This window comes from Gymnoscopelus microlampas, assembly GCF_963454915.1.
Source record: "Gymnoscopelus microlampas genome assembly, chromosome: 14".
NCBI lineage: Eukaryota > Metazoa > Chordata > Actinopteri > Myctophiformes > Myctophidae > Gymnoscopelus > Gymnoscopelus microlampas.
In genome coordinates, this window is record NC_139951.1 from 29,796,696 (window position 1) to 29,820,525 (window position 23,830).

General features: G+C 41.3%; 2 protein-coding genes across 2 annotated transcripts; both read left to right on the forward strand.

The window, feature by feature from the left end:
• The first annotated feature begins 1,238 nt into the window (after positions 1–1,238).
• Positions 1,239–15,978, forward strand: nbr1a (NBR1 autophagy cargo receptor a). Its single transcript, XM_084079347.1, is given in 23 exon segments — positions 1,239–1,473; positions 2,688–2,750; positions 2,963–2,981; positions 3,229–3,251; positions 3,597–3,779; positions 4,202–4,279; positions 4,779–5,026; positions 5,940–6,059; positions 6,682–6,987; positions 7,359–7,518; positions 8,242–8,527; positions 8,530–8,552; positions 8,800–8,919; positions 9,289–9,364; positions 9,465–9,575; positions 9,771–9,950; positions 10,710–10,901; positions 11,052–11,218; positions 11,640–12,040; positions 12,316–12,401; positions 13,171–13,258; positions 13,775–13,874; positions 14,201–15,978. Coding segments are annotated over 23 exon segments (3,342 nt in total). The 5' UTR covers positions 1,239–1,371; the 3' UTR covers positions 14,411–15,978.
• Positions 15,979–16,805: 827 nt separating this feature from the next.
• Positions 16,806–23,585, forward strand: tmem106a (transmembrane protein 106A). Its single transcript, XM_084079035.1, has 8 exons — positions 16,806–16,975; positions 18,541–18,832; positions 19,369–19,432; positions 19,833–19,989; positions 20,558–20,698; positions 20,832–20,875; positions 21,172–21,225; positions 22,157–23,585. The coding sequence occupies exons 2-8, from the start codon at positions 18,679–18,681 to the stop codon at positions 22,263–22,265; spliced, it is 723 nt and encodes a 240-aa protein (XP_083935161.1). The 5' UTR covers positions 16,806–16,975; positions 18,541–18,678; the 3' UTR covers positions 22,266–23,585.
• Positions 23,586–23,830: the final 245 nt, after the last annotated feature.

The following is a 23,830-nucleotide window of genomic DNA, read 5'->3' on the forward strand; positions in this document are numbered from 1 at the left end:
ATTTTTCTTTTTACCATAACCACTCGAAACCTAGCATCCCTTTTCTGAGGAGAACTTTAGCCAAAAATAGCAGATCTACAAGCCCTCAGCGCCTCGCGCTGCGAGGCGTTGAGGGCTTGTAGATCGGCTATTTTTGGCAAAGAGGTATAGGTGTAGAGGGGAAAAAGAGCAGACCAAGTAAACACAAAAAAAGTATAATTTACTTGAGCACCTGCCCCTCAAAATGTCTGTGCACGCCACTGCTCCAACACTTAGAAAAATTATCACCTGCACGGAAATTAGTGACAGAAAGTAGCTCATAACATGTCTACGGTTGTTTTTTATGAAACAAAAACTTGCAGATAGAAAGAGCAGCTGCTACAATGTTGGTTAGTTTAAATACAATCAGGACTGTTCTGTTCTGTTGGATGTATGGGCTCATTGGGCTGTCAGTGTCAAGGGTTGGTATTGCAACTCTAGAATCCAGATTGATTGATTGATTGATGTACTTTATTTAGTAAGACATGAGAAAAACAGTACATGGAAGTACAGATTCACAATACAAGGTCTACTTAACTGGAAGGCTCATACAGCACTAAGCTTGTTTAAAATGAGATCCCCGCGCACACAAATCATGATGACATATTTATAAGAGACAGACACACACACACACACACACACACACACACACACACACACACACACACACACACACACACACACACACACACACACACACACACACACACAGAACAGAACGTCATACAATCAGCTTACAGACAGGTTACTGGTATGAAAAATAAGAAATATGTACATATGTAATTTCAATTCAATTACATTTTATTAAAGTGTCAAATCACAACAAGACACTTTACATGTAGAGCATAGATATTAAAAATAGGATAAGAGTTGCTTGCAGCTAATGTGAAGTAGCCTAGTCCTATTAATACCCGATATAACTCTGAGCTTTGAGCTATTTTTCGCAATTTGTGAAAACAATTTGAAAGTTTGTGAAGATTCTTGCCCAAAATTACATGCTGAAAGTGGTTCATTATGTGAAGTAGTCCTTAAACCCGATATAATACATATACTCTATGTCTATGCCATGGTAATACCATATACTCCGGTACAGTAGGTGGCTGTATGCTCCACCAAAGCAACGGCTGCAACAACCCGCCATGATAAAAACTACAAAAGAAGAAGAAGAAGGCGAAAAAAACCACACGCGTCATCGTATTTTCCTCAGACGCAGCTGACGATGTAAACAAGAGGAGGTAATCGAGGAGGGCAAAGAGAAAAGACAGAAAAGAAGAGGGGGGGGATTATCAAATTGTTCCGTTTTTTCCAAGCTCAATGATAACAACCGGCTCTCGGTTCTAATAAACCGCCGCCATGGGGCTCCCCGTCACCATTAAAGTGAATTTCAGGGGGAACGTGAAGAGATTCCTCGCTCCAGACGTGGACACATCGGAGTGGGACTCGGTAGAAGCCTGGGTGAGCAGCCAGGCAGACAGGCAGCTGAACGGGTAACCGGAAGACTCGCCCCAAAACACGCTCACCCCCATTTATTTTCCCGCGGACCAGCGGTTCTTGTATTCTAGTTTTGCTGAGGAAAGGATAAGGTTAGAAATAACCTTGTCTTACTGAGGTTAAGTTTAGGAATAAGGTTAGGTTTTGGCACCGTTTTACTGAGGTTACATTTAGGAATAAGGTTAAGTTTAGGCATAGCTTACTAGGAATACCAGGTGAATACCGCCGGATTTGCCCTGGGGCAACTGTGTTTTGGGGCGAGCGTTTTGGTATTCGCTGAACGCTGGCGCAGTTTGGTGAAGAAGAGAAGGGAGAAGGCCAGTGTTGCCATGTCCGCTTATTATAAGCGACTAAGGGCTTATTTTTTCTTTGAAGTTGCTTGTAAATATTGGTGGTTGCGGGTTTTTGGGCTTGCTTCTAAAGTGTAGTTGCTTATTTATGCAATTTTTAAATTATTTTAACCCGTGGTTTTAGAATATTTTCATGTGATGAACTCCCACATGTCACATTATTATGTATTTGTCCCTCTAACCCCCATCTGAAAATGTTTTGTGCCAGGTAGCCCCCCCGTACCAGATTTGTGTTAGAATGTTTCAAAAAGCTTCCAAATATAAAATGTATTTCAAGATTTTTTTGAAAATAGCAGATCTACAAGATCTAAAATAACTTGTAGATTAGCTATTTTCAATGTATACAGTATATAGGTTCATTATAAGTGCTCATAATGGCCTAGTGAATAGCTGCTTCTTTTGGGGTTGTTTTCCTAGACCTGGTTGCTTATTTCTCTCACAGAATCTGGCAACACTAGAGAAGGCCCTGAAGCCTCGCTTATCCAACTCCCCAGTACGACGGTGTCGCTTGCAAAAAAGAGAGAGAGAGAGAGAGAGAGAGAGAGAGAACAGATCTACAAGCTTACAACGCGTCGCATTCGCGACGCGTTGTCAGCTTGTAGATCTGTTCTTCTTTTTTTCTGGCAAGCGACAATGAGGCTTTAAGCACAAAACAAATGGACCGTTTGAAGGACATTCTGCCATGTTGTTGCTATCATTGTCAGTTTGACCAAATGAAGTCAGTCAGTGTGTGGTTGTTGAATAGAACACGTTGTATATTTTCCACGATCGGTGTCTATGTTTTTGTTATTATTATTAATACATTATGTTTTCTAATGATATTTTCAGATTAAGGCTTCGTTCGGGATCAGCCACTTTCAAGTGAAATATTTTGATGAAGACAATGAAGAGGTAAGAGGAAGAAGAAGAAGGGCAAAGTGGTTATTATCATGGCACGCTGTCCTTGCTATTACACAGTCGTAGATGTATTGTTATTATTCGGCTGAACTGAGCTTCTGGTGTAGGTAGGCACAATGCCACCATGCTATCTGTATGTTAGTTTCTTACTACTATTGTATTATGCTCAAAACGAGTTGCCTATAATTGTCTCTCTCCTGTTTCAGATTTGCATAAACAGCCAAGGTAAGCTAGATTAATTAATTTTGATCAGTTTTCTGTCTTCTCTGTGAACGTTGAAGTGGAATATAAACATATGTCAGTAAATAGAGTAAGACTGAGTACATGTATTGTAAGGTCCAACAAGTAAATGGCTACGTGACAAATGTATGGAATATTCAAAGTTTTACTTTTTGATTCTCTGTTCAGTATTCGAACCATGTCTGTCTGTCTGTCTGTCTGTCTGACTGTTTGTTTACTTTTTTCTCTCCAGAGGAATATGAAGAAGCTGTCAAGGTATTGAGTATTGCATAATAACATATCACGATCTTATCAAAATAATGTGATTTAACGTGATCTCATCCCTAAAGTTCATCCAGGTTGAATAGTTTTTCTTTGGCTGTATTTAATAAAAGATGATTCCAACATGAGTCATGTCACCATTACAAAATGACAAGCACATGAGCATTGGATACTGCATTACAATACTCAGACTTCTCACGTTCTCCTCGTGAATACTTTTCTTAAGACACACACCTAGAAATCTTGAGTGTCCAACACATGATTTCTTTATTGTGCCTTTAGGCAGCTATTGTACGGAGCTTGAACGGTATGTGCTTGATGTTTGTTTTTCACAAGCAGAGTGCAGAGAAGCAGGGCAACCAGTTGCACATGAATGTTTACAAGATGAAGGGCCAGGCCTGCGGAGGCCCACTGAAGACAGAGGTGAAGGAGTTAAAGGGGGATCTCCGGCCCGCTCCTCCCTACCCCTCCAGGGTCAAGACAGTGGAGAAAGGCACGCAGGTCACCCCAGAGAGAGAAGCTGTAAGGAAAATGCATATGGTGACATTCTTCGTAGATTTTTCTATTTATATACATAGTACACTTTATTTTTAGCAGCAGTGATACACCAGCGACGCCACAGGGAATTTCTGTTTTGTGCATTTCCATAATCAGTTTCAGTATCTTGTATGGTTTAAGGACTCCTGTTGTGATTTATGAAATTCCTTCACTATATTTTCCCCACATTTGTTTTTATTTTGGGAGAGCATATAATGGCTCAGATAATTAACTTTCATGGTGTTTGCATTTGTGTAGCAAACTGTAAATCGAACGCACAAGCAGAACCAAGCTCTTGTATTTGGATGTCATGACCCAAATGCAGTCATGCCCTAGTTCTGACGCATACTAGTTTTTTTGAGCTCCACACATTTGTGTAAAGGGTGTGTCTGTTCTGTGTGACACAGGTGGCTGTAAAGGATAGCAAAGGCAACCGAACAGAGGATGAACCGCCTCCGGTATGGTTCAGATCATATATGGAGAAGGTGAGGTTTTACTACTGAAATATAAACACTTAGTAACTTAACCACTTAAACCCTATATACTTGGTTGACTGGAGTCCCCCAGGGGTCTATACTAGGCCCCCTCTACACCAAATCTCTTCACCACAAATAGCTGATCTACAAGCACGTTGTGAGCTTGTAGATCTGCCATTTTCGCCGAATGTTCACCCCAAAAGTTGGATGCTAGGGTTCATGTGGTTAATACTACTAGTCTTGTTTTAATTTCTAAAAGTCGCTTAAGCCTTTATGTTACGTGAAGTTGTAATTTCACTGGAAGCAGTCAGCGGTAACTTCGATCAAAGTTCAACAAATTTGAACATTGAGGTGGAGCGACTTGAAAATCAAGTCGCTCCACCTCTACAGGTCAACAATAGCTCATCCAGTGCAATGTTAGTTAGCTGGTCGTGTGCAGGTACTTTACCTGCTACTAAGTGTTTTTTTGTATTCACATTCAACCCACATAAATCCCTTTATTCCCTAGTTCAAGGACGAGGTGGTCAAGGAGGTAGTGGAAAGGATGTGTAATGACTTTTCCGGTCAGTGCTGCACCCACAAAGCCACTGAAAGGACCCACGAGACCCCCAGGGCCATGGGTGGGGCCACAGGTGGTGCTACAAGTGCGGCCACAGGGCCCAGGGCTGGACTCTCTACCTCTAATGGGTCTCTCGGCTACACTCCCAACTGCAGCAGCTGCAACAAACTCACCTCCGAGGGCGCCTACAAATGCAGGTAGACCAAGCCCCTCAGATGCTTTGCATTGTGAAAAGATGTGGAAGACACTCAGTATGAGTTTTTTTGAACAAAACGGAATCTCAAAACCTTTTATGTGTTTTAGGGCTGTCAAACGATGGTTCGATAGTGAATGCTATTCAAATTGTAAAAAAGTGTCGATGTTCCTTTCAACTTGGGTTGTATGTTAAACCATCTTGCATTTTAGTGTGTCCCCAATGGACGATGCTGTATGCAGGTCGTTGCTATGTTTGTACTGGACAGACACTTTAATTTAATATCAGATTTAAATGTTAATGTAGGCATATTCATCGAGCTTAAAACAGCCAATAATTCAACAGCAGCAGCATGACAGAGAGTTCAGAAATGAGCTCAGCCGCGGAGAGAATGATCAGCATTGAGCAATCTGAAAAGCCCCATTTGGAAGTACTTATGTTCTTGGTCAGTAAAAGGCAAAATTGTGGAACCTCGAGACAAAGTTGTATGCAAGCTATGTAAACTACAGATGGCCTGCCTTTTCACATCACTAGCAACATCTTGAAAACATGCACTCAAGTGAATTCAGTCACTTTTCTCAAATTGTGTGGCCTAATTATTTTCAAACAAAACTGTATGTAGATTTTAAAAGTGATCACGAATGTTGTTTCAAACTTGACTGCATTCATGTTTATGTTCAAATAAAATGTACCTATACTAGTTATGTGTCTCTTGTTGTATTGGTTTGCCCTCTTGTGGACGTAATGCGCAATAACACAGCCCAAAAGTTGGTCAAATTGTAACATTTTCAACTGTAATAGATTTGAGAATATATTTGAACTCCGAAACATATTGTGATATTTGATTTTGTCCATATCACCCAGCCCTACTATTCATATCGTTTTTTTGTGTTGTCCCTCCCCGATCCCTTGTTCAGTGTATGCCCATCCTGCATCCTGTGTGAGATGTGCAGGCATAACCATGACCCCAGTCACAACCTGGTGAGAACCAAGACCCCTCTCTCTATCCCTGAGCATGGGATGTCTGGAGAGTTGAGGTAAGTCAGCCAGATAATGAACACACAGGAGACAATTCACAAAAGGATTGCAGCCACTAAACCTGTACAAATAAGACAAAAAGAAACCATCTCAGTCTCAAAACACGGCCAAAAGGGGGAAATACATCCTTAACTGCTCTGCCAAGCAAATAGCATGTCTGTGCTATTTGTACGTGTTTAAATTAGGTGATATGCGGACATTTCTATGCAAATGAGTGTCATTGCAAAAATAACTCCAATTCACAAACATCAGTTGGTGGTAAATTAAGTGCATTAATTAGGGCTGTACATGTCCAGACTTTACAGTGATCATGGAAACAGTGATTGTAAACATGTGAAAACATGTGCAAGCATCGTCATACCAGATGTGCTCATGAGCAGATATTCCAACCCTCTAGTACAGAGACATCAAACAAATTATAGGTCTGACTTGTGCACAGCAATGGAGTACGAAATAAAGCAAGATAGAAACACTCACTAAGTCCAATATTCAATAGTGCACTGTATCAGCCAGTTTACAGTAACTGATACATTATTCTTTAGATGCTCTTGTCTATGGGAACATTTAAATTTGACTGAAAAGGGTCAACAGATGGACCTTATTGATTATATGTCAAACTAGGTTTCCAAGGCGAGGAGACAGGACGGTACGCAAGGCTGAGCGACAGCGCCTCAAAGCCGAGCGCCGACAGCTGCGCGCCGAGGTGAAAGAGATCAAGAAGAAATTGAGACTGGAAAAGAGGGGTCTGCAGTGGAGCGGGCCTTCTACCTCCGGCAGGAGCAACCCGACAAACATGGCTTCTGCTTCCACCCAGGCCCCAGCCCTGCCCCCGACTCCCGCAGCCGCTCCAGAAACAACCTCAGGTCCAGCCCAACCCCAAGGTCCCGTTCCGGCCCCGGTCCCTGACCCCCAGGCCTCCAGTCCAGAGTAAGCGCCACCCTGGGAGCGCGTCCGCCAGTGCTGGGCACTTCTATGCCCAGCATGGATGCAAAAAAAAAAAAAAAGTCTTTTTTTTCTCAAGGAAAAAAAAAAATCCAAATATGCCATCTTTGTAATCTAGTCTGTATGAGTGTATCGCTGGCTGCTCTGGTGGTGGAAAATGATGGAACTACCTCACAATGTGAAAACTGCTGCTGCTGCTGCTTCATAGATTTTCTAAGAAAAAGAATTTGCTTTTGAGCTGCAAAAAAAAAAAAAAATCTGGGATCCTGCTTTTTTGATTCGTAGAGAACAAAAGAGATGGGTCTTATAAGAAACCAGGGCTGTTTTTCAACAATGCTCTGTGCACTTAAAACCAGGGATCCCGGGGTCTCGCACACCTCCTTGGTGCCCACTATGGCTGCCTTGTTTCTGGATGAAAATCTGCCCGACGGCACCCGTCTGGAGCCCGGTACCAAGTTCATCAAATACTGGAAGATGAGGAACTCGGGCACTATCAGCTGGACCTCAGAGACTAAGGTACCCCCCTCCCCACCCCTCCACTGAGAGGACAGGCTCTTCTATGCCAGTGGTTCTCAAACTTTTTCGTGCCAAGGACCCCCAAATAGACACTTATTAGACCGCGGACCCCCATTTGAAAAGATAAGCCCAATTCATATTGTAAAATCAATGTTAATGTAACTCTGAGAGTGTACAAGTGGAACCAAATGGACCCTAACGGGCCCATTTGGTTCCATTTGTACACTCTCAGCGTTACAGACCCATTAGGCTCCATTTGGTCCCTGTCCATCATTTAGCTGGGGACCCCCTGGAACCCCCTCAAGTACCCCTGGGGGTCCTCGGACCCCACTTTGAGAACCAATGTTCTATGCCACTGTTACTGTCCGCTGCACTCTACTACCTACCTATTTCATCCACTAACAACAGATTTCTTATAGATTTCTTATCCAACCTAATGCCTCTTCTATCCTTTTTGTCTGAGCTCATCATGATTGTTTTTAAGTTTAGTTGAATCAATATTTGTGTTTCAGTGTTTTGTTTCGATTTGTTTTTTTGTCTGTCACTCTTTCTGTACACCCCCCCCTTCCTCACCATCCCATTGCATGTCGACTGCGTCCTTGTGTGTTCTGTGCTTTGTTGCGTGTGCACATCTGTGTCCGTTATGGTTGGTTACTCCTGTTGTGTGTGTGTGTGTGTGTGTCCACGTGTCCCATCCTCCCCACCCCACCCCACCCTCCCCAGCTGAAGTTCATGTGGGGTAACCTGGGCCTGGCGTCGGAGGAGAAGCGGGAGGTGCCCGTCCCCTTGCTGCAGCCGGGACAGGTGGGCGTGGTCAGCGTGGCTTTTGTCGCCCCGGTGATGGAGGGGACGTACACGTCCCATTGGCGGCTGGCGCACTGCGGCGCCCAGTTCGGCCCGCGTGTCTGGTGCAGCATCTTGGTGGACCCCGGCAGCCGCGACACATTCGGCCATCAGAGCAAGAGACTGGCAAGTCGAACCCGCCCCCCCCCCCCCCGTCCCCCCACCACCAGTTGATCGTGATTGCATTAGGGGTGCAACAGTTAATCGTTAAACTAACATAGGGCTTAAGTGGTGAATCGAGTCGTTGATATAGTCTTCATTACTTTTTTAAATTCTGTAGGAGCGCTTTCAAATATCACAATGCATTAGGAAACACTCACCTATTTCAAACAACTTGTAATGTTTTATTTTGTGAGAATATCTTAAACCCCCCCCCCCCCCCCTCATCAACAAACCATATCCTCATCCTGCCATTTTGTGTGTGTGTGTGTGTACCAGAAGGAGGAGATGAGGCCAACAGAGAAAGAGGAGAGGAAGAGGTCGAGGGACGACGTGCTGTCAGTAGACCTCACACACAGAGATTACTATTTCCCATCAGTTGATCTGCTCACTGCACAGGTACACATTGTCTGGATTCTCTGAAAACACTGGCAGTCACACACACACAGCAAGGGGACTGTTAGATTGTTAGTTTTTTGTAATCCTTATAATAATTATATCCTTGAAAGAATGTTCCAGGATGTTCATAAAACAAATCACCTGTCCACGTTTTTAAAAACGGATACACCCGTCTACACATTTTCTAAAAAGTTCATTTTCAGAGGACAAAAATGCGTTTGCATGTGGACGAACCCCCCCCAAACGTGTTTAAACAAATACCTGTGTATGTGTGGATGGGGCCTAAATATTACTGTAAGATGGAATGTGTCTTTGCATGCTCTCACTGCCTCAGCCTCAATACACACTACATCTATTCTGTGTTCCAAGGACCTGCTGTCATTTGAATTACTGGATATAAACATTGTGCAAGAGTTGGAGAAAGTTCCTAACAATACCCCAGTGGGTAAGTTAAATGTGTTTATAATTATTAATATGATTTTTTCTTTTTTGCTCAGTTATAAATCTTAAGCGCTCTGGTCATATTTGCTCCACCTCTTTGCTAGATTTGACACCCTGCATGTCGCCCCTGCCCCATGATGCACTAGTGTTGGAGAAGGTCGACCCTTCACTCATGAAAGATGACACGGAGGTCAAAGGGGTCAGAAACCTTTTCGGTAAGTGGGCGTGCAACAGCAGAGCATGTTCATAAATCTCTGGATGACTGTGTAGCGATATTACAGGGAAAAATCTATATATCCTATATAAAATACAAAAAAATAAATACTGCTAATGTAACAGTATGTCACTGTATGTACATTCTGCATAATGCTAGTGGTGATGATGACCTCTGTCTTGTGTGTTTGGTCCAGGAGTGAATCTGGGGCCCCAGCAGGAGGCCGCAGTGGAAGCTATGAGCCATGAGGAGGGGGACGAGGAGATCAGCGGGGCCCAGTTTCTCTGTGAGACCGTCATTCGCTCCCTCACCCTGGAGGAGGCCCCTGACCACAAACCGCCTTGCAGGGCCCAGCACAGCGGTCGCACACCACGGGGTAAGGGGCCAATATACTGGTGGTTGATTGTGGAATTTAAGCCATGAATACATTCTCTCATGTTAGCTCTGAATTTTAAAAAATATTTTCTGGTAATATATTGTATTTAGTTCATTTGGACTGCATCCTCCTGAACAGGATGCAGAACTAATAGTAGTAACATCAGACACACCGCACCCGTTCAATAGCTCCTACTCATTTAATACAAGCTCCAAACAGCTGTTGTGGGGTGCCAACATCGACCTGGCATCCCAGGACCATTTTCATATTGTTTCTAATTTCCAAGCATCAAACTAGTGCCAACAGATTACATAACACTATAGGACAAGTATACGGATACTACTCTGATCTTGTAAAAACAAAAACAAACATTATAATCTTCTCTTCTATTGAGCCTTCAAAATATGTTAACCCCTTTTAACTTGGCCTCCCTATTTTGGGCATGTGGGCAAGGACTTGTTTATACAAAAATAAAAAATAGAAATAACCAAACTCTCCAAAAATACCTAAATTAATAGCACATTGTATTCATAGCTAAATCAGGAGATCTACAAACTCACAACTCCTCGCGATGACACGCATTGTGAGCTTGTAGATTGGCCATTTTCACTATGAGTACAGCTTGTGCCTTGAGATTTTGACAACAGTTGAAAACCACTCTCTTCTCTTTTTTTCACTTAGCTGTAAGAAATACAGGCAATGCATGTTAGTCTTAGGTGAGATCTTGTATGCTCACACTGTCCTTTCTTTCCGCTATAGTATTTCCTGCTGTATGTCGAGGCCCTGCCCTCTTCTTTGAGAGAGTGCTTGAGGTTGAGAAGGCAGCGAGGTTCCCGGGAGCAGAAACCGAACCCAGCGCTGTGAAACTGGAGAGTGCGGCACCGCCTCCGCCATACTTGCATATCCATCAGCTGCAACACCTGCAACAGCAGAAAGAAGACAATACACCTGGTTAGATGAATTCCCCCTTTTTTTGGGTTCATGGACAAGAGCATGTCACATTCCCACTTTCCCAGTGCATCACTTTGGTTGTAATTAATCTGTGGCTCTCAAATATAGGACAATATTTTTTTTATATACATATACATATTTTTCCATTAGAAGTTCTTCTGGTGGTGCCAGAGGTTGAAAACCTGCATGTCAACACTCATCTGATGGAGGAGGACGAGGCGACAGCCGTGGCTGAGAAGGAGGTGAAGAAGGACAACAAAGAGGAAGATAAAGATGATGATGATGTTGATGGAGAGAAAGAAGAAGACTGGGATGAGGTAAGCGGAAAATAGCAGCTTGGCTTTGCCTCTATGTGTCATACCTATCCTGCATGTACGGTACAGTGTGGACACACCTAGGTTCCATAGCCGGTGCCTTACCCATTATCCCTAAACCTCTTTGCCATCTTTTACTATTTTAAAAACATTTTCAAATAGTTCAACTAGCCGATCTACATCGACACGTTGTAATCTTGTAGTTTGGCCATTTGAACTATTTGATTAGATTTTTTTTAATAGTAGAAAATGGCAAAGAAGTTTAGGGATAATGGGTAAGGCGAAAATAGGGCCCCAAATCTGTTTCTCTGTTTTCGGCATGGTGGTACGTCACAAAAACCTTTTCTCTTCTACTCACTGCCTCCCCCAGGCAGTTGAAGAGACTCACTACTAACCAGTCTTTATCCTCCTCCGCTGCCTTCAGGTGAGCAGCCAGGCGTCCTCGCTCTCGTCCTGCGACGATTACATCATCGTCCTGCCCGACTGCTTCGACACCAGCCGACCGCTGGGGGATTCCATGTACAGCTCTGCCTTGTCGCAGCCTGGCACTACGGGAGCTACCCGGGAAGAGGAGGAGGAGGAAGAGGAGGAAGAGGAAGAGGAGGAAGAGGAGAAGGAGGAAGAGCCGTGCTGTGAGCAACTGGAGGATCCAGAGGGGCCGGAGGAGGCAATCGCGCTGCCACCTCCCGTCCAACCTGTCCACAGCAGCGTCAACCAAATGCTGTGTGCCTCACAGACCCTGGACGCCATAACCCTCACCCCAGAAGTGGTGTCCCCGCCACTACCCGACGCCATTCTGCCTCCGCCTGCTCTCTACTCACCTAGGTGTGCTGGTCTGAACGGATATTTATTTTTGTTAAAAACCATAGACTGTACGTAGGTTCTATACTAGGCCCCCTCCCGTTTTCGCTCGACACTAGATATCTTTGTCAAAAATAGACGATCTACAAGCTCACAATGCATGGCAAGCTTATCGATCTGCTATTTTCGCTGAATGTTAGCCCCAGAATAGGTTTGCAAGGGTTTCAAGTGGTTAAATCATTGTTGTTACCTGGTGAATGTGTGTAACTTGGTGTAACTGTTGGGGGTTTGTGTTTCAGGTCTGAGGCTCTGTACCTGGCTGAGGACCCCAGTCCTCCAGTCTGTGGAGCATATGAGCCACGGCAACCAGCGGTCCACCTAAATAGTAAGTTCTGTTTAGAATCACTTCAGTTATTTGCACACCCCGGTGGGAGCTACTTCCTATGTTGAGGTATATTGACACAGTAGCCCATGTTTTTCTGATAATTAGAAGTTAACATTCCCCTTTTTTTCTGATGCCCAGAAAGTTAATATCCCCGCATTTACTTTCTTTTTTCTATCTTTATATACAGTATATTTTTGGGGCAGTAGGGGATCACATACCCGTACCTCCTTTACAGTACCCTTCTAAATTTGCAGGGAAACATCTCTCTCCAGTGCTTGCAATAATTCAAAACCAACGAAAGAGAAATTGCGTGCTCACCTTTTATTGATTCCCACTTGGGAAGAATATAAATGTACACGCGTGGTGTGTGCTCCCCCTAACATAACATAATCTTTAAAAGAAAGCCCCTGCCTTTGAGGATCAATATTGGCATACAGATACTGAGGTTGAATTGAAGTTTTTGAAAAACAGAACCTCACCTGAACTACAATAGGAAGGCGCAAGACGGAAAACTATACATGTCATATGTCAGGATAAGCTACTATACCTAATGTACGTATATTTACCTGGCGACTTCTGTCAGACGTATCTACAGTATATCTCGTGTAGCTACTGTGGTCGTGTTGACTCTCACCAAAGAGGAAGTAGGTTTTGATCCCTTCTGTGAAAACAGGAAATAACCTACCCTACTGGACATCATTTTGGAATTTGATGCTTCAGCAGAAAACAGTCTGCTGTCTTCCTCTAACAGTGTTTTTGTGTTCTGCAGTATCATCTGGACTGTCGCGTTCAGCGGGCTCAGCATCCAGTGCCTTTGAGACCTACAACCCCAGACCCTGCAACGCTCTGCAGCCAAGGTGCCATACACCACCATAGCATACCATCTCATGCTATTTGTGACGTTCACCATACATCACATTCACATAGTTGGGCATTTGTGCAGCGCCAAAGACTTTAATTATTATGAAAATGTGACAATTTGTACTCTGTAAGAAGGGTTATCTCTGGTGAAACCGAAAGTGTTGCTAATTCCCTGAACAAATAGTGTGTTCTGTAAAGCAGTGGTTCTAAAAGTGGGGTTTGCAACCCACAATGGGTTCCAAGAACAATATCATTTCAGGAGAATGTGTCAGAATGACTATTCAGATCATAGGTTTCCCTCTTTACCACTGTTGTCTCCCCACCTACTGTACAGTATTAGATTTTAGATTACATTTTGTAAATAACTGTACAACTGTCTAACTAAAATCTTCTGTTATGGGGGTCAATGGCACAAAATATTTCCAATCGGCTTAATAAGTATGGATTTGGGGGTCCTTGACATGAACATTTGTTTAAAGCAGTGGCTAACCACATCCATGTTTGTGTGCTAGGGGTCAAGGAGGCATCACAGAAGGACTGGTCAAGGGGGCGCTCTCGGTGGCTGCGTCCGCTTATAAGGCTCTCTTTACTGGACCCAACTGCTCTGTACAGGTACACCCCTCTCAAAATCCATAGCGTTCATTTAACTCTAAGAGTGTACAAATGCAGCCAAATACGGGTCCATTTGTTCCATTTGTACACTCTCAGAGTTAAATGAACACAGAGGAGGACTTTACTGTGCGTAGGCATTTAACTGATGTTCTTATCCAGAGTGAGTTGACCTCATCATCCTTCTCTATCTTCTCACCCCTCCATCGACTGCTCTATCCTTCATTCACTCCATCTTGTGCTCTCCTCTCCGCTTCTTCTACCCATCCTTCCCTCCTGTTTTCTGGTCTGTCACTCTCTCTCTCTCTCTCTGTCCCCTCTCCTCTCAGCGGGGGGTGGATCCTGCGGCAGTGGTGGTAGCGGCACCGGCCAAGCAGGACCCCTCCATGATGTCGGTGCTGCTGGAGATGGGCTTCAGAGACCAGCGGCTCAACCAGCGGCTGCTGAGGAAGCACGGCTACAGCCTGCTGCATACCGTCAACGAGCTGGTCCAGATGGCCGAGGAGAACCAGAACCTGGTGGCAGATGCTCACCACTAATGGAGGGAAGGGGGTGAAGGGGAAGGGCAACTCAAAGGGGTGGGGGTGCATTTCATCTGAGATGTCAAGAGGAGATTTGCTCTCTTTAGCTGGCGAATGGGGGGGAAAAAAAGACCCCACAATATTGTTGTCTTTAAGATAATTGACTTTCTGTTTTGAAGGGAAAAGTCTTGAGTTTGTTTTGATGCTTTATCTAATACCATTTTTTATTTTATGATGCCTTTGAATGGTTTTATTTGCAGCAAGTGTACTGAAGCTTGTTCCGTTGAGGACAGTGTCACTTGACATTAAAAAAGACAAATATAAGAGGAAGAAATAGGGTTTTCTTCTCCATGGCGTGTCCATGCGCAGCCTCTCCTTGCCTGTAGATGAGATTCATACAAGTGTTGGATTTAACCACACATTTGTTTGTAGATTTGGGTCAAATCTAGGTAGCTTAAACCTTCCCCATGCCTTCCCTACCTGCACCATATAGCTTTATGCCTTGGTCAAAAGGACCAGAGGCTTGTGGTGGTGGACTATCTCCTTCCTAGATCTTTCCTCTTTGTATGGATTATATGGCTTCACGTTCTTCTTGCTCTGTAAAATAATGTCATCAATAAATAAATAGGAACAGAGATGGTGAATATTACTGAATGTCAGCAACAGTTTAAAAAACAAAATTGCCCCGTTAAAGCCAGCTTTATTTTAGGATATGTTACTGGTTCTGTTCTCAGGCGTTGTCTGGACATTTAAGTTCAGCGCGTATGGGACAGTGGACGAGCAGGACTTTCCAACTCTTTATTTTTCTTATTGTAGTGAATCTTGCCTAAACAATGCAATCTCTTTCTGTATCAGAGTACTGTTATTTTAGATGTTGACGTGTGGAATGTATACTAAAATTATCCAAATGGATCACTTTGTTTAGACATATGTTTTCTACAGCGCCTGCATGACAGGTTAAGCTTGATTTATACTTTGTTGTGTATACGACACCATTAGCCGATGGAGTATAAGCATTAGAGGGAGATGAGTAGTGTTTCTTGTGGTCTTTAGCACAGTCAACAGTAGGAAATTTCATGTCATTCACAAAATTGCCTGCATTAACATCCGTTGTCACTCAAGAGCCAACTACAACAGTCACGCAGTTTGAAACATTACCTGAACCAAGACCTCTATAAGAGATACATTCCTGAATTTCTTAATGGAACCAAGTTTATTTTTTATCATGTTTTCATGAATGGTGATCGAAGATTTACTGACTGATGTCATGTTTGATGATTTTACATTCTTTGTGTTGTGTGGGAGCATAGATTTAAATGAACATATGCCTGTTATGTTTGATTCCTCTGCCTTTGTGTGTATTGTATGTTTGTTTGTTTTTTGCTTTAAAATATTGAGTGGCTGAGGTGTTTGGAACCATTATGTTGAGGATTGTTACTTACCTGTGGTTTAAATGGATCATGCTATAGAGATATACAGTATGCTGAATATATTTACTGTGCTTGGTAAATGGATCTCCTACCATAGAGTGTATATGTTAAAAATATCTGCTACTGTCAGTTCGCCAATAAACGATTTGCACAACACTGTCTCTCTTAAATCGTTGATGATTCAGCACACCTTTTATTGCATAGATTCTATACAAGTGTGTTAAAGTTAAACCATGAACTCAACAAAAGTAGGTTAAAGTCTAAATGTGTGCACTTGACTAAAGAGGTGAAATGTGCTGTTCCATGGATGATCACAGCCTCTCATAAGAGCAACTATATATATATATATATATATATATATATATATATATATATATATATATATATACACCGGTATATGCTATATTTGGATGATGCACAGCCTCTCATAAGAGCAACTATACTGTATATAGATTATATTATACATTTGGATGATGCACAGCCTCTCATAAGCGCAACTGTCTGTGTGTTTAGAATATATATATAGGCTACTGTCTGTATATAGACTACACTGTGTGTGTGTGTGTGTGTGTGTGTGTGTGTGTGATATATTAGCCTACTTATTTGTTACTACTAATAGTACTACTATTATATATATATATATATATATATATATATATATATATATATATATATATATATATATATATATATATATATATATATATATACACACATATATACACATATACACATATATACACATATATACATATATACATATATATATATATATATATACATATATATATATATATATATATATATATATATATATATATATATATATATATATATATATATATATATATATATGATATATATAACCTACTTTCTATTGTGTGGAATATGTGGTAATAATGACACAGCAGGCTGTGTCATTTACCATTTGCCACTGAAGGACTTTATCTTTCACTTTCAGCACGAAGTAGGAAGTGATTCTTGTTCCTGCACTCGTGTACAGGAGGTTGGACTAGAGTCGAGACAGTCTAGACTTTAAACGCACTTTGTCCATAGACTTTTCTCTAACCAGCGTAGATATAGATGTGATAAAGTCCTCGTCTTAACGTGAATTGGTGAAGTAGGTTAATAATTGAAGACAGCTGTTGTTAAGGTACGTGATCATGATCAGAGCCATATGCGGAGCCTAGGCCCGCCTATTGTTGATTGTACCTTTTCCGAAATAATAAACAACAATAACCAGTGGTGTAAAGTAACTATAAGTAGCCTACATTTACTCAAGTACTGTACTTAAGTAAAATTCTGAGGTATTTTTACTTCACTGGAGTATTTCTAATTTTCAATACTTTTACTTCTACTCCACTATTAATCTCAGAGGCAAATATTGTACTCTTACTCCACTACAATTATTTGGAAACTTTAGTTACAAGTTAACTTACTTTGCAGATATAAATTATTATATTATAATCAGTTAGTTACTCAAGTAACATTTTGAACACAGGCTTTTTACTTGTGTAACAGAGTATTTTTTATATTGTGGTATTGCTACTTAAGTAAAATATCTGAGTACTTCTTCCACCACTGACAATAACAACTCGAACCAGAAGAGTGTGTGTGTGTGTGTGTGTGTGTGTGTGTGTGTGTGTGTGTGTGTGTGTGTGTGAGAGAGTGAGTGTGTGTGTGTGTGTGTTTAGAATAGATGATCTCTGTCTTGTTTTGATAATGGTTAATGGTTAATAAAGTTTTGGGCTATATCAGCATATAGTATAATTATATACTTTAACCCCTGCTGTTCAGCAAATTCAACAGAATTCTGTACAGGGACTTTCATACACCAAAAGAAGTAGCATGTACTGTAATACTAGCCTGGTAAACCGGTTACATGGCGGCTTTCCTGGTAAACCCTCCCTCCTGGAAACAAATTTTGGATGTGTGTGTGTGTGTGTGTGTGTGTGTGTGTGTGTGTGTGTGTGTGTGTGTGTGTGTTGATCTCGGACAATGCTGGATCGATTGCATGCTCCCAGTAGGCCAAGGAAGACACTCCACCTTACATTTTTCAAATTGGTCTCATGGTGGCGCTATACCAGGCCGCTCTGGGTTTTGGCCTATAACTCAATGAAATGGAAATGAGATTTCCAATCAAATGGAAATGAGATTTCCGGAGGGAGGGTTTACCAGGCTACTGTAATACACCCAGCAGAAACTGCCCATTAGTAAGACAAGGCACCAGCTAAGCAAGCAAGCATTATTTTTAACCTATTAAAACCAGGAAAGCATCTTTGTCATTTTAGATTTTAGCGTTGGCTATTTAAAAATAGCAGATCTACAAGCTCACAGCGTGTTACTTCGTGCTGCGCTGCAAGCTTGTACATCTGCAATTTTTTTGCATTTTGGAAAAATCTTGAAAGTGTTTGAAGAATGTTTGACAACTACTGAAAAGTTTGAGAACTAGAAGGCATTTGTAGAATTGGCCTCATGTCTTAATGGGTTAACACCCGGAAATGTAACTTTCAGACTTTCAGACAATAAATAGGCCACTGCTAACCTAGAAATTGTGGACTCTGCTCAGTTCTCTCAGATTTATTACAGGACTGTTATTTTATTGGACTTTTACAGTTTAAGTCACCAGTCTAAGCTCTTAAAGTTAACAGAGTTAACCATACTGTAGCCTATAGCCTATGTAAAGGACACATGAGTTAAATGTTTGCCTTTCAACAGGAGCGTGGGTGGCGTTGAGGAACTGAGAGCATAAGGACACTGCCACAAAGCTGTGGACTGTTTCATGGACCATTGCAAGGATCACTCCATAGAGTTTTGAGCTGGTTCAAAACAAACCAGTTAAAGGAGACTGGTAGAATGGTTACCTTTGGGCACAGCAATGTGAAAACCACAGGGGCTCCTGAACTGAAAGATGAGATGGAAGAGAACAAGTCCCACTCCTATCCTCATTATGGCAGTATAAGTGGAGACACCTGTCCCACATGTCGTGGAACAGGACGCATTCCAAGAGGTAGGCTCCTACTTGTATGTCATTTATTTGGACAATCTTTGTGTGAATATTATCCGTGTATTATTACACTTTTATTGTCTTTCTCTGAATTGTTATTTAAACAGTCAGATACGTTTATATATTTACAGCGATGGTGTTAATGGGAATGATTTAGCTGTGATTCTGGACGCAATGCTTGTATAGATTGTTGTCTCTCCTTTGGGAGACCAAATGGGTCCGTATGAGGGCTATGAAAGGTTCAGCAGTTGACAAAGCAGCTACCTAAAAGCATTTGTTAAACTTTTACGTCATAAGTTATCTTTCTATAAATGGATATGGCTACATTTGCCACATTGTTTAATTTGTAATTTTTACCTGTCACTCCCAAATATTGTTTTAAATTGATTATCTGTATAAGTAAGTTTTGTGACCAAGTCAAATCTTGAAGATATTTACACACAGCTTGTTCTGTAGAAACCACTCTTCACCTTCTCTCCAGTGCGTGATACAGACAGAGTGCAGGAATCGGATGACGTATCCTTCTCTCTTTTTGACAGGACACGAGGACCAGCTAGTTGCTGTAATATCCTGCAATGACCAAAGACTGAAACCCAGGCACACGTAAGGCATAGGCTCATGTATTTTTGGATGTGTGTGTGTGTGTGATCTGGAACCACATAATGACCTTGTTACTTGTGGTGTTTTATCAGGTGATCCCTGTGACACATAATGTATCTGTTTCTATTCTATTGCAATATCTTGTTCTCTTTTTTTCATCATGTGTATTGCGACTCTGTATAAGTCTCCGTATTCCACACAGACTTGTTGATAACTGCTGTATCACTGCGTGTGTGTGTGTGTGTGTGTGTGTGTGTGTGTGTGTGTGTGTGTGTGTGTGTGTGTGTGTGTGTGTGTGTGTGTGTGTGTGTGTGTGTGTGTGTGTGTGTGTGTGTGTGTGTGTGTGTGTGTGTGTGTGTGTGTGTGTGTGTGTCCATTATGTGTGTACATTATGTAATTCCAGGAAACGCTATGTGTGCATCTCGATGGTTGTGTGTCTCTTCGTCAGCTGCCTCATCCTCTTCTTCCTCTTTCCTCGGAGCGTCACGATCACCCCTGTGTCAGTCCAGTCTGTCATGGTCTACTTCACCCCAGATAAACAACTCACCATGGAAGTCAAAGTAAATGTGTACCTACACAGTAAATTCTGGAGTGTTACTTTAGCAGTGAACTTTTAAAGGTTGACTTGTAAGGCACAAACCAGATTTAAACCTGAGATGTTGTGAGTACATGCAATTTTAAAGGAGTAGTTCACCCCAAAAAATTACTTATTTTCTATCAATTACATACCCCATGAAGCCTTGAATTCATTGAGATTGTTTTGTTTTTGTCGCATTCCTGTGCCAATATGACCGGGTCATCGTTCAGTAGGAGACTCAGTAGGAGACTCTTTGAATCTCTCTTTGAGTCTCTTTGAGTCTTTGAGACGCTTTGAAAGAATAAGTAATTTTTTGAGTGTCCCCGAGCTTACATTGCCACCAAAAAGCCCTGGGCTCACCTTTTTAGATGACAAACTCATTCTCCAAATCTCCATCACATCATCTGTCATCTAAATAGAACCAACATGCGATAGATCTTAGATAAACATATATTGTGTTTGTTAATTATTAATACCAAAGAGAAAGATGTACAAACATATCTAGCCTTATCAATGTCACCCTCACTAAATGTGTTTTTTCACTCTCATAGAATCTCATCAACATCAGCAACCAGAACTATGTCCCTGTTCAGATAGTCGAGTTTGACGTTCAAGGACTGATCTCTCACACTGTCAGGGGCAGGAATAAGATCTGCAATATGACCGCCATGCAGTCACGTTCCCAGAAAATGGTGAATTTCTGAGCAAAGTTCACATATAATTCTGTGCATACTATATAGTGCTATAATAATAATAATAATATTAAATACTATTATATTGTTTTGTGCATAGACTTTCTAACAACTGCTTATTAAACGTTTGCAGCACACTTTTCAAATTGACCTGACAATCGATGAGGCTGGCTTAAAGTAAGTTTGACATTTTTTATTGTTGATAAATAATATAATCCATAATAGAAAGGTTAGTGTAGTTTAGCAGGGGAAAAAATAATAGTTGGCCATGTATAAAATATCGGTACAAGATACAGTCAGACTTAAGTGTAGTGCTGCTGCTTGAGTCCAGGCATACTCCAAATTGTGAAATGAATACTGTTGCATACATAAGTAGCAATTTAACCTTTTGTCATTTTTGAATTAGTACATTTCCTTTACATGTCATATTAACTCTACTAAGTCCACTAATCAATGTGATGTATTTGTTTCAGCTCTTACTGCAGGTCGAGTTCTATCAAGATTCACATGTTGTTCTTGGAGTTGCAGTAAGTGTCAGTTTCTTTTTGTACATCAACGGAAAGGGGTAACCACAGCAGTATCGCTCAAACCTACAAAGGTGTTAAAGACCTGACTTCTTGACATGGTTGAATTATCTATAACACCCCATGTATTTCTCTTTATTCAATGACATTTTAGCAGACACTTGGACTTGGAATGGTTGAAACTACTAACAAAAGAGACAAATTAGGGGATGATTTTTGAAATTTCCTGTAAAATAGGCCCTTCGCGCAAATCTGGAAGGCAATCATAGCTGATCGGAATAAAAAATGAAGAATCTGAATAATACATGGTTATCACATGACTCCAGAGATGAATGTGTACCGATTGGTGTGAGTTGACAAAATCTGTATGATTGAGTAGTAGCAACGTCTGTTTTGAAGAAAAGGCAAAAAGGCGTTTTTGGAATAAAATAAAAACGTTTATGGTTCAAGAGTTATAGGCCAAAACCCAGAGCGGCCTGGTATAGCGCCACCATGAGACCAATTTGAAAAATTTAAGGTGGAGTGTCTTCCTTGGCCTACTGGGAGCATGCAATCGATCCAGCATTGTCCGAGATCAACACACACACACACACACACACACACACACACACACACACACACACACACACACACACACACACACACACACGGACAAGGGTGAAGTATGACTGTATGTGTGAGCACATATTGCTCTTTGACTTACAAAAATCACCACAGGAAGAGAACAGGATGTGTAACTTTGCTCCTACGTTTAGTTAAGTTGTTAACCCTCCCAATTCAGATTTTGTTAACTGTTTTTTTTTATTACAAATAAAAGCGGAGCAGAGACTTTGCTCTTGATTATTAAATTAACATGTTATGAAAAGTTTGGTGTGGTTTTCTGCTAAAATAAATAATTAACATAAAAATGTCTTTGTTCTTTTGTGTTCCACAGGATGACGATGAACATAACCTATCTATCCCACTCGGAGCAAGTGTCTGTGAATACCTTTGAGTATATTGACTGTGGCGCCAACTCAACCATCCCTCACCCTATGGCGTGAGGATGAGGGCAGAGAGAAGACAAGAGCGGCCATTACATTATCCCTGATTCTTGAGATTCTCAAGGCAAGAAGTCTCTTTTCAGTGTAGTTTATTTCACAGGACCCATTTTTGAGGCTTTTTGGTGTTGTTCTTGTGACTAAATAGAGGAGATGTGCCGTCTCCCCGTGCCTTTATAGTGGGTTGATAAAGAGATAAAGAGATAAACATTGTGAATGCAATATTCTTTATAACTGGCTGTCTGAAAGATAGCATCAGCATGTGCATGTTGTCATATAGTTTTTCTTTTTACTTATATGCTGCTTGCTTTAGCATACCTGTGATCGCAGTCACCAGAATGACTAACATAGAAGGTAGATGATTTATCTCAGGCTATTGCTATCTTATAGACAACTGTGAATGCTTTGTACACTCATCATATAGTAGCTGTCGGGTGGAAACCTCATATGTCCAAAACTGTTACTTTTCAGGATTCAAATTCGAAAATAGCAATAGTAGCAGATCTACAAGCTCGAAATGCAGCGGCGTTGTGGATCTGCTACCTGTGATCCTTTTTGTGACACTTTAGTATGATCAAGTAGGGCATTCATTTATTAAAAAACACAATAAGTTAGAATATGGAGATAAGAGGTTTCTGCCCGACAGCAACGATATACTGTATCATCTGTTGTCAGTGTCACATACTTTATTATTTTTTGTCATACTGTATCATTTGTTAGAGTTGCTGATATTGCCTATGGTCAGGGAATGAGTTATCGACTAGATGTCACATTTGATATTTCCTAAACTGGATGTGGACTTTTTGTTTTTATTTGCACTTTATTATATAGAATCACACCGTTTAAGTGTATTCTTTTGTTCATTATTATTCTCTGTCTTAAAGACTTCGAAATGTCCATCACTGATCTTGGAAAGCACCTGTTTATGGGCTAATAATGGACAGGTTTTATACGTCTCATTTGTCATTTCTATCACTGTAGTATAGAATAATTTTAGAATCGAATATTTGTATTCGCATATAAAACCGCCAAAATAGATAAAATCACAAAAACGCAGAAGCTTGTTTGCACTGTGGTATGTGTTGGCTTTGTTCTGTTATTTGCTTTTTTGTGAAATCTACCCAATGTGTTGTTGCATAAGGTTCATATGTGATGCGGTAAATGTCAGTGGTGGTGGATTGGCCTCACCACTGTTGGAAATGCTGTGGGAAATTTACTGAGAGGACATGCATGATCAACATGCACAGCTATGATAAATAAATCCCACCATGGGCATTATGAAAAGATCTAACCTTTACAATAAAAACAACATGAAAATCATAATCTGATTTATTTTGTCTACTATTATGGCTTATAAACATAGTATGGGGATATGAATAACTGTGTTTTTCAGGTAATATATATTGTAGCTACTCCATTGGACTTCTGCTCTTTGGTGCTGGAGTAGGCTCCTTTGGCGTTGCTTTCTTGTTGTCAGCTAGAAAGGACACAAGATGGGGCCAGTGCCCAGTTATGATATCCACACGTGGCAGATTCGTCTGGTCCCAGGCTACAGCTATGAAGACTGA